Here is an 11,530-nt window from a genome sequence, read left to right on the forward strand (position 1 = left end):
GCACTCGCCTGATTCATTAAGGCTTTACAGCGATAGACATAATTACAGTTGTAGACATAATTATTCATTTACCACAGTGAAATATCACATTGTTGTAATAATAGCGACAAGAAGGTTAGCTGAGAAACTCTGCCCTCTTGACTTGCCCCTCTTGGATATCTCTGTTTCTTGGCACATACATAAACAGCGAAAAAACAATTTTTCTGTAGGTGGCAGCTGAAATGTTAGAATGTATAGTTATTTTGATGGTGAAGATTTTATTTTGCTACACAGATGCATAGCGCTGTCACCAGCATAGGTATGTGTCCACAGGTTCAATGCACTGAAAGAAATCTTTCAACGCGTACATGTTTCTGAACTGTGCACACACTCACACCCACACACTCATTGGCCATAAGCCTTGTTAGCATCCACCCAACCTCCGCCATTTTCATTTAAGCATCCGTAGGAGGAAAATCATTTTTGGGGAATATTGACTGTTTCGACATGGTGATTCTCAAGGACTTCAAAGTCCCCTTTTGTCCTGCGATTTTTCATATTTCAATTTTGTTTCAACCTGTCTCAGCATACCCTCATTAAGATGATTCACAGTACGATAATTGGTTGAATCAGGTGTGTTTTCTGTTTGAGCTGAAATAAAAGATGCAGAGCGTGGGAGAGGTGTTGACAAGTTGGAGAAACACTAGTCTAGGTTCATGATGAAATACGAAGACAATAAAAAGAAAATCATTTGTTTATATTACAAAAACAGTTTATTTTTACTGATGAGGTCCTCCTTTAAAAGCAAATCGCCTTAAAACAGCAGCTTGAGGGCTTTGGGTGACAACCAGAGGGCACTTTTGGGTGTGTCTTTGACAGGTTGAATGAAGATGATGATTTCCATCTGTTTCATGTACGCTGTCAGTCAAAACAAAGATGGCCAGGTTCAATCCAGTAAAAACACTGGAATGGTTTTCTTGCCTTGCCAGTCTGAGAGATAAGCAGGACAGCCTGTTTGCGGTTCAAGATTAGGTTGTTGTGCTGTATGCAGACCACAGAAGTGGTGTGGCAGGATTCCGCTCTTCATCGTCCAATCAGATCGGAGGCCAACTCTTAGACAACTCCTCATGAACAGACTCTGGGATCCACTGACAGTATGAAGAGAGAAGATCTGGAGAGAAAGAAAAAAAAAAAAGCGTGATGTAAAAAGAAAAAAGAAGAAAAAAAAAAAAAGGTCTGAACTAAAAAGTTTAGCTTTTCTGTGACACACTCTCTCTCACACACACACGCTTACATTTGTCGTTTTTCTTCCACGCGTTGTGCAAGGCGTCCCAATGGTCCACTTTCTCAGACACCAGGGCCGACAGAAGAGCTTCTGTCCGGGGCTGCAGCCTGAAACGACACCGGCACATACCATTTTAATACGTCAGGAACCTGGGCATGTGTACGGCTCACTGTGACCTGTACGTGCTCCCTTACTTAGCCCAGGTCTTCAGCATGGTCGAGGGACTGGAGAGTAACCATTTACTATGCTGCTGCAGCTTTGGACACACCTAGAAAACAATCGCAAAAAAAAAAAAGATTCCATTTTAGTGATAATACTGTTGATATATCCCATTCCACATCTGTTCTTCTATCCTCTCTGTCAGTCTCATAAGTATTGTTATATACACACAGTACCTGCCCCTCCAACAGAAATTTGGCAAAAAACTTGTATCTCTCAAGGCCTTCTGGGTAATCCCTCTCTACTGTGGGGAGTTTCCAACCGACTTTGACTGTAAAAAAAAACACACACACACACACACACACACACACACACACAGAGTTCACAATCAAACAACTAGACTGACATAAATATAACTTGGTTTGACTAAACAAGACAACCACACACACACTGTCCTAGATCTTACATAAGGTTTAACACTGGACTGTTGTTCGATGGACAGAGTAGAGGGAACATGGGGAGGGGGGGGGAGAGAGAGAAAGGCACAGGCTTACAGAAGGTGCTTTGTTGATGGCATTTTACTCTGCCGCTGGCAGGGCAGTACCAGGGGGCGGGGTTTTCCTCCGGTGGGTTGAAGTGGCAGTACTGTGGGAGGAGCTTAGGGATCCATTCAGGTTGCACTGCACATACACCTATAACACAAACATATTTATCAGCCTGCAAGACTCTCACACGCTCAAACACAATCACTAAAACAACTTCCAACACACACACACACACACGTGAACATTAAACATAATCTCCCTTGATCAATCACATAATACATGCAAACACACACACCCCTACTCTACACACACAATAAAAGCATGCAACACTGCACTCATATCTTCTGCCTACACTTTACATTTCCATACACATTTAACTTCACACACACATACACACACACACACCTACCTTTCATGTACATCTTGGAAGTCTCCATAATTTCCTGGTAGACCACAAACTCAGGTAGTGTTTTATGGAGAGCAGAGGATGGGTGGATAAACACTGGATCATCGAGCAGAGGAGTCTATAATACATCAAGCAGAGGACAAAAATATCAGGACAACATACAAACGCCTTAAAAAAAAAAAAATCTAAACGCTAGCTGGCGCCGAAAACAGCCGAGCAACACGCCATCTCAAAAACGATATGAAATAAATCTTCTTCTGTCTGATGGAACTGGTTTTAATTAACATCTGAAACGATTGAGACCATTCATTAAAGAGACAAGTCAAGAGTCTAAGATCAAAACCTACATACTCTGGTAGACATCCTTATATGCTGTGGGTGGATGGCAGGGGGTGTGTGTGTGTGTGTGTCTGTCTGTCTGTATGTACCTGTGTGTGTGTGCGCGCGTGCGTGTGTGTGTATTTGTGTACACGTGAGACAATGCGGTCATGTTATGGGTCACCTTATAAGCGTTTTTCCATTTGGGATCCAGCAGTTCCTCAGCCTGTACACGTCTGGCCAGGTGGTCCCCCAATCCTGCCAACACAATCTGCCGCAGACACAGCACCTGAGATTCAGTGGGGGGGGTCATTTTACTGTCCACACACACCCCAGCCTCAGAGCATACTGCGTTCACTGTGTGACACACAGGGAGAGAGAGAGAGAGAGATGTAATCACTGTCTTGCATGGCAAATAAATCATGTAGATGATTACCTGATGATACAGGTGCTTTCTGTAAACATGCATCAGGGTCTATTCACCTGCATTGGTCAGCTGTCCCCTCAGACGTCTGATCTCCAGCATGGCTTTGTAACGCAGTCCGTTCTCCTCACAGAACTGAGGAGTGCACCCGGCAAATTCACAGGCTCCCACCGCACCTGTAACCACACAAACAAGAAGTACCGCGTCACCTTTTTATGACTAAAACAATATTTACTCTGCAATTAAGCACAACTATAAAAATGAATGGAAGGAAATCAACCGCATATTTCTCAGCCTGGAAAAACAAACAAACAAAACGTAGTGCTGTGTATGTGTGTGTGTGTGTGTTGCTGTTGTCTTACCCAGCATAACCATGAGGTCTCCCAGCAGTAGAGACGGGCCTTGCCCAGCCCACAGTCTCCTCATCTGGGCAAACCGAGCCCTTCTTCCTGCCAGTGTACTGTTCTCCTCCTCACTATTCGCTGGCCTGAGAGAGAGAGTGAGAGAGAGAGAGCGCGAGAGAAAGATACAGAGAGAGAGTGAGAAAGTGAGAGAGAGCGAGCGCGAGAGAAAGATAGAGAGCGAAAGAGAGAGAGAGAGAGAGAGAGAGAGAGAGAGAGAGAGAGAGAGCGAGAGTGCGTTTGAATGCTTGCTTTAACTTGCCCTCAGCAATAATCGCGTCTGGATTTACACACCCCGACGTGCAGTACCTGTCCAGCTCCTCGAAAATCTCGCGGACGGTCATGGCCGCCGCCACGGTGATGACGTAAGGCATACAGCCCTGCTGTTGCCCCAGCGCTAGCATCTTCGCGTAGCGCGGTGACACGGGAAACGCAGCCATTGCCCGACCCAGCGGGGTTATGGGACAGCACAGACGAGCTCTCTCCATGTCCACCACCCTGAGACAGAGCGAGCGAGCGAGAGAGAGAGAATGTTACTCGAGTCTTGATGCCATTAAAACACTTCACTCTTAGAACCATCAGGCAGAGCGTTTGCTCACAGCTCTCCATTTAAAAGTCTTAAACTTAAAAGCGACTGAAAGAATGAAAAAAGGGGGGGGGGGGGAGGGGGGGGGTGTCCCACCGTCCACGACGTGGGGGTTCTTCCAGTGCTCCCAGTGAGATCAGTAACTGCTCGGCGGCCACCAGTGCCTCCGAAGAGGGAGGAGTCGGGAAGGGGAAATTCACCACCTGAAGACAAACACGCACACGCACACGCACGCACACACACACGCACGGATTAAGCTTCTGACAGAAACACGTGATTAAAAAAAAGCCTGTAATTTGCAGCAGAGAGTGGTTATTAAGTGCGGCGGCAGAAGCAGCGATTGTGTCTTACCTTCTCGATGTTCAGGTCTTTCATCTGTAAGACAAGGTCATCCACAGGTCGACGCGTGATCTCAGCCTCGGAGAACAAACTGAAATCGCTAAACACCGCGGAGGAGTACAGTCTGTGCATACACACACACACACACGCACACACACATGCACACAAACAAAACAGGTTCATAACATACCTTTCATCACACTAAATGTCATATCAAACGGTTCTTACTCTACCACTACCATAAAAGGAATCACTATAAGTACTGACCTATAGCAGTGTCCGGGTTCTGTTCTCCCCGCCCTCCCAGCCCTCTGATTGGCAGAGGCCTGCGAGGTCCAGGTGACTTTAAAGGAGGACACTCCAGTCACTCTGTCGTAGAACCTCTTTTTCACCCGGCCGCAGTCCACCACGTATTTAATGCCGGGGATGGTCAGAGAGGTCTCCGCCACGTTCGTCGCCACCACGCAGAGACGAGTGCCCGCAGGCGAGGGGCGGAAAACCTGACCACACACACACACACACACATTTACCCCCATACACATTTAATCAAAAACAACAACAACAACAACACAGAGATACACTGGTGTATATAGGTGTAGAAGATGTGCAGAGGTGTGGAAGTGTTTTACAATTGTTATGAAAACAGTACAAGAGAGAAAGAAAGGAAGAGGAGAGGGAGAAAGAGAGAAAGAGAGGGGGTGGGGGGTTGTGGGGCGGTTGTTGTTTTTTTTTCGTACCTTGGCTTGTTGTTCAGGTGCGAGAAGTGAGTAAAGGGGAAGGACATAAAGAGGAATGGAAGGATCTGCCTTTTCTTCTAAAAAAAAACAAACAAAAAAAACAAAATCACACAAACAACAATACACAGCTTACCGTTAAATAAATATAACACATCATAACTTACGCACATTCAAAAAACCCTGCACACACTCCTCAAAGGCTATTAAAATCTCATGACCGTTAGACTGAGTGACTGGCTTTGTATGTGGGAGTGTCGGTTTTGGGTTCTCACCTGTGTCTTCTGGATGGTCGCCAAGATCTAAATCTAGATCTGAGCCTTCATCGTCATCATTGTCATCATCTATGCCAGCTTGCCTGTCTTCGTCACCCTCGTCCACGGGCAGGGCAGAGTAATTATCTAGGTCTATACGAGGGAGGGGCTAAGAGACAGAAAGTGTGTTAAAGACTGCCGGGAAAAGTGAGAGAGGTTGTGTGTGTGTGTGTGTGTGTGTGTGTGTGTCATACCACGGCTTTCCTGTGTTTGGCTTTCTTTGACTTCTTATGTTCCTCTGGTTTTTCCTCATCTGCTCACACAAACACAAACACAAGCACACACAAACACACACACACACACACACACACACACACACACACAGGCATAGTTTTAACACTGACCTTTTAATCAAACTGGCTGTCTTTCACAATAAGACTGTGTGTGTGGGTGTTGACACAGAGACGAGGGAATGGGTCACTAAGTTACCTGTTTGTTCTCTGTTGGGTCTGTAAGGGAAAGCCTTCCTTAGTCTCCTGCATAAAGAGTGAACTTCTGCCTGGCCGGTCAAGAACACCAGGATACCACCTGACACATGCACACACACACACACACACACACACACACACACACACACACACACACAGAGCATATGAATAATATGTGAAAGCAACTGCTCGTATAGGGGTGTGGCATCACACCAGCATGGCCTTGGCATTTATCAAGAATTGAGTCATTCTTACGCTGTTGACAGATTACAATGACAGCCCTTATTCTAGACAACGAGAGAGAGTGAGAGAACGAGAAATTGTGTGAGAGAGTGAGTGTGTGTGTGTGTGTGTGTGTGTGTGTGTGTGTGTGTGTGTGTGTGCCTGACCTGGTGGTAACATGCGGTGAATCTTGCAGGTTTTGCGGAATGCCTCTCCGGTGTAGTCCTCCATTGCCGTGTGTTTGTTGAAGTGGACCGTGACAGGGAACTGTCGTGCTTCCACCTAAAGGTAAAAATCAGTCTGCTCTAAACGCCTCCCTCTACGACTGAAATGACCGTATTTAAAAATAAATAACAACAACAACAACAACAAAAAAAAAAACAACTAAAGAAGTGCTGATTGTGGGAAGATCCTCCTCTCCTCTCATCTCCACAATCAGGGCAGCCAGTCTTTAGGTGAAAAGGAGGAAGAGGAAAAGAAAGAGGGATGAGACCTGAATGACCGGAGGAGGAGTACGGAAAAGCCTCTTGTTCTCCGTGAAGTCTTCCACTCGCAGCGTCGCTGACATAATCAGCAGCTTCATCGGTAAACCTTTCTGTTGAGCGAATCAGACAGTTACAAAAACCCCAGATACATAATCGTAAAACTATATATACGTTTCGTACACGAAAGGCAATATTCTCTGTTAAAGAGGTGTTGTATGTTACTGTGCTGGTAGGTCCATCTGTAGAACGGTAATGACTCATGACAGTGAGGCAATGTGGAAGACTGTGTCCGTTTGCTGCGGATTGTTTCGATGTGTGAAAACATGCTGATAAAGTGTGTGTGTGTGTGCGTGAGCATTTTAGTCGGGAAGACACAGTTTGCGTGAACAGGTGGGAAAAGTTTGCGAGAGTCTGCTGTAGGGGAAATTTGTACAGGGTCCCCTGCGATGATAGTTGCTAAATCTCAGAGACAACAAACTTCAGAGGTGACGAATCGTTTTGCTTTATTACACAATCCTGGGAGAAGCAAACCTCAGAGATGAGGTGCAGTTCTCACTGAGGTTAAGGAGCGCAGAGCTTTTCAGACAGTAAGGCAAACAAGTCCAAGGACATGTGTGGGGGTTTAGGAGATAACTTTTCTCATGGCGCACAGGATACTTGGTGTTCGCTCCCAGGTGTTGCAGCAGACACACACAGGCCTTGTCTTAATATGTTGTCTTAATAATAATAAGTCCTCGTTGTTCTACCACACAGATACATTTTTTGCAGTGTATAGTAATTACACAAGCACAGGTCCCTATAATATTAATATTTCATCGTGACAATAGCCATGAGGCACATTTTAGTTCTAAAAGTTACAGCCATAAAGTAAAGCAATATTTTCCCCACACTGTGTGACTGTTTTATCTTGGCTGCAGAATGATTAAGTCTTTGAGAGTAAGCCAGTGAAATGTGTGTGAGAGTGTATGTAGGTTAAATGTGATAAAATGTGTGTGAGAGTGTATGAGGAATAAATGTGATAAAATGTGTGTGAGAGTGTATGAGGAATAAATGTGATAAAATGTGTGTGAGAGGGAGTGTGAGATAAATGGGATAAAGTGTGTGTGTGAGGGAGTGTGAGATAAATGGGATTAAGTGTGTGTGAGAGTGTGCGTGAGATAAATGGGATAAAGTGTGTGTGAGAGTGTGTGTGAGATAAATGGGATTAAGTGTGTGTGTGAGTATATGAGGGGTAATTGTGACAGTGTGTGAGAGAGTGTTTTACCTTGTTGCGCAGTGGGACAATGCGAGACAGTAGACCAATGAGGATATCTGTGTAAACACTGCGCTCATGGGCTTCATCAATGATGATCACACTGTACTTCTGCAACAAGAAGTCCTACACACAGAAAAAGAGAGGGATGCATGAGTGTGTGTGTGTGTGTGTGTGTGTGTACATGTGAGAAAGCATGAGAGAGAGAGCGAGCAAGAGAGAGAGAGAGAGAGACAGAAAGAGAGAGAGGGAAAGAAAGAGAGCAAGACAGAGAGAGAGAGAACAGTTGAGAAAGAAGAAAGGCAGTTTGAGCGCGTTTTGCGCGTGTCTTACCTTTTGAACCTCCTTAAGCAAGACACCGTCTGTCATGAACTTAATTTTGGTGTCTTTGGTCACATTCCCCTCATACCTGATCTGGTATGACACCACTCTGAGAGAGAACAAACACAAAAGAGTTAACAGTTACTGATGAGCAACAGGTCTGAATGGGAAAGTGACAGAAACAGCTGTTAGTCCTGCTGTCTCATTTGTTTGTGGCTTAACGTTTCAGTTAGTAACGGGAAGGATGATGTCATACCCTGTTGAAACATTCATCTCCTTGGCAACACGGTGAGACATGCTGACAGCTGCCACTCTCCTGGGCTCTGTCACTCCTATTATACCACCAGAGCTGAGAGAGAGAGAGAGAGAGACAGACAGACATAAACAGAGAGACAGAGAAAGAGAGAGAGAGGAGAAAGAGAGAGAGAATGCAGAAAAAAGAGAAAATCGAAATAATATAAAAACAAGCTGAGATATTCCTTTAGATGTAAACTATATCATACTGAGACGTGCTGAGATGTGATATGATATATAAATGTTTTGAGTGTAAGTCTGGGGGCAGCTGTGAGACAGTGCTAAGTCTGGGGGCAGCTGTAGGACAGTGTTAAGTCTGGGGGCAGCTGTGAGACAGTGTTAAGTCTGGGGGCAGCTGTGAGACAGTGTTAAGTCTGGGGGCAGCTGTAGGACAGTGTTAAGTCTGGGGGCAGCTGTGAGACAGTGTTAAGTCTGGGGGCAGCTGTGAGACAGTGTTAAGTCTGAGGGCAGCTGTGAGACAGTGTTAAGTCTGAGGGCAGCTGTGAGACAGTGTTAAGTCTGGGGGCAGCTGTAGGACAGTGTTAAGTCTGAGGGCAGCTGTGAGACAGTGTTAAGTCTGGGGGCAGCTGTGAGACAGTGTTAAGTCTGGGGGCAGCTGTAGGACAGTGTTAAGTCTGAGGGCAGCTGTGAGACAGTGTTAAGTCTGGGGGCAGCTGTGAGACAGTGTTAAGTCTGGGGGCAGCTGTAGGACAGTGTTAAGTCTGGGGGCAGCTGTAGGACAGTGTTAAGTCTGAGGGCAGCTGTGAGACAGTGTTAAGTCTGGGGGCAGCTGTAGGACAGTGTTAAGTCTGGGGGCAGCTGTGAGACAGTGTTAAGTCTGGGGGCAGCTGTAGGACAGTGTTAAGTCTGAGGGCAGCTGTGAGACAGTGTTAAGTCTGGGGGCAGCTGTGAGACAGTGTTAAGTCTGAGGGCAGCTGTGAGACAGTGTTAAGTCTGAGGTGTACCTGGCATATCCTCCCTCATAGAGGAACTGCGGGACCTGCGTTGTTTTGCCGCTGCCGGTCTCTCCGCAAAGAACCACACACTCGTTCTCCCGCACGGCCTCCATTATCACCTGCTCCTCGGCAAGGATGGGCAACTTCAAACGAGCCTCCTGTAAAACACACACACACACACACACACCGAACACAGTGAAGAATCTCTAATCACATAGGTATTCTTAGGAGCAATGTCAAAAGTAGGGCTCCTTTTGCCTGATACACACACACACACACACACACATATATATATGTATTCATACCTGGATGTCTGGTAATCTGTCTACAGGTATAAAGACGGCTGGCTGGGCTTTGCTGCTCACTGGCCCTTTCTCTTCTTTACCATCCTTCTCTTTCTTCTCCTCTTTTCCCTCCTCCTCTCTCTGTCCCCCCTCCTCCTTGCCCTCCGCTTGTTTCTCTTCCGTCTCCGCTGCGGGCTCTGTCTTCTCCATAGACTCTTCCTCTAGAGCATTCTCCTCCTCCTCCTCCTCCTCCTCCTCAGAGGAAGAATCTGATTGGTCCGTGTCCTGGCCTGCGGACTCTGACCCCTCGCTTCCCTCGTCCCCTTCGTCATCCGCTTTCCTCTTTCTCTTCCTGTAAGCTCCACTCAGACTGCTGATCTTCACTGGGGCTGAACCCCCATCCTGCTCATCACTAACAGATCTACAAATGCAAAAAGCATGTAAAGACACATATAAGCATATTTGTGCACATAGCGTAAAATATATATGTGCGTGTGTGTGTGTGTGTGTGTGTGTGTGTGTATGTGTGTGTGTGTGTGTGTGTGTTTGTGTGCTGTTGGGACATGAGTTGTATATGCTTATGTGTATATGCTTACTCTTTTGTCTTGAAGAGTTTTTCTCCAGTACCAAGTTTGGAGGTGGTGTACAATAGCTTCAGCTCAGTCTCTGGTAGCTGAACTTCTGCCAGCTTAGACAAGATATCTGCTCTCTAGTCAACAAATGAGAGAGAGAGAGAGAGAGAGAGAGAGAGTGAGAGAGAGCAAGAGAGAGGGAGGAACAGTGAAAGAGAGAGGAAATGAGAAGGGGTCCTAGAAATCACTCAGTCAAACATGTCAAAACCTAGGGATACAGAAAGACAGTAAGAATTTACGGCTGGAACACGACACCAAAGATTCAACTCGACGCAATCGTGGTCTTTGTCTTACTTGAGCTTTCTTCTCTTTGACCTCCAACACTTTCTGCAGGTTTTTCCTTTGTTTCTTGGTCAGCGGCTGTTTCTTAGGCACGGGTTTTTCTACTTTCTCCTTCTTGGTTTTGGACGATGGGAGAACAAGGGCATTGCTCTCATCCACACCCTTAAGGACATCTCCATCTGAGTCAAAACAGCAGAAACTTACAACTGAGCTTCCCTGACATACATATGACACTCAAAACAGCAGTGTCACTGAATCAGCTGGCTTAACGATATCACCAAGTTACCAAAGTAAGTAAACGTCTTAAGCGTGGAAATACTGTAGCAAGGCACTGCGCCCAAATTCAAGTTTCGATTCTGCTTCATACAATACAATATGTCGACTTAACACATGATTAAAAATCATATATGAACAAGAGAGCTGTCTGGTTGGCATTACCGTTGAGTTCGATTACAACTTCACTCTCTTGCTGTTTCGGAGCTGTTGTCTGTGGGTCGCTTTGCTGTCTCCCTTTCCAGTTATGTTTCTTCCGAAGCCTCCCCATCCCCGCTGATTACACTGGCATAAATAAGTGGAGCATTACGTTAAGTATACACAAAACTGCCTTGAAACAGTAACTGTTACTGGATGTGAGTGTCTGTCAACTGGTGGTATTAGTTTTAAAAGTCAAACTAACAAACCTGGTGGATTTCTACTTCATGTCATATTAGCAAGAAAATGTAAATTGTGAACGTGCTTTTATTATATTGTGAATACAGCTGCTGTTTAACTGTGTCGCATAATGCGTGGTTAAGTTAACAAGTGCTGTCTGAGAACTCCATCAGTGTTTACAGTAAGGCAGGTTAGCTCGCTAGGCTAACTTCAAATTAACGTCATTAACGTAT

General features: G+C 45.6%; 1 protein-coding gene across 3 annotated transcripts; it reads right to left on the bottom strand.

Moving 5' to 3' along the window:
* Positions 1-810: 810 nt before the first annotated feature.
* Positions 811-11,190, bottom strand: dhx37 (DEAH (Asp-Glu-Ala-His) box polypeptide 37). 3 transcript variants are annotated; one of them, XM_030768497.1, is made up of 27 exons: positions 11,085-11,190; positions 10,659-10,825; positions 10,329-10,441; positions 9,754-10,153; positions 9,458-9,606; positions 8,455-8,547; positions 8,211-8,307; positions 7,890-8,003; positions 6,634-6,735; positions 6,308-6,422; positions 5,920-6,018; positions 5,685-5,743; positions 5,452-5,599; positions 5,180-5,256; positions 4,710-4,942; positions 4,455-4,566; positions 4,200-4,306; positions 3,827-4,015; positions 3,479-3,603; positions 3,176-3,292; positions 2,877-3,049; positions 2,378-2,492; positions 1,978-2,115; positions 1,660-1,754; positions 1,459-1,532; positions 1,274-1,371; positions 811-1,150 (listed from the first exon to the last, which is right to left on the bottom strand). In XM_030768497.1, the coding sequence occupies exons 1-27, from the start codon at positions 11,188-11,190 to the stop codon at positions 1,074-1,076; spliced, it is 3,492 nt and encodes a 1,163-aa protein (XP_030624357.1). In that variant the 3' UTR covers positions 811-1,073. The 3 variants fall into 3 exon arrangements, with proteins under 3 accessions (XP_030624357.1, XP_030624365.1, XP_030624373.1); XM_030768505.1 differs by having other exon boundaries at positions 5,685-5,746; XM_030768513.1 differs by having other exon boundaries at positions 5,688-5,738; positions 5,912-6,018.
* Between the last annotated feature and the right edge of the window lie 340 nt (positions 11,191-11,530).

The sequence above is a fragment of the Chanos chanos genome, chromosome 1 (assembly GCF_902362185.1).
Source record: "Chanos chanos chromosome 1, fChaCha1.1, whole genome shotgun sequence".
Taxonomy (NCBI): Eukaryota; Metazoa; Chordata; class Actinopteri; order Gonorynchiformes; family Chanidae; genus Chanos; species Chanos chanos.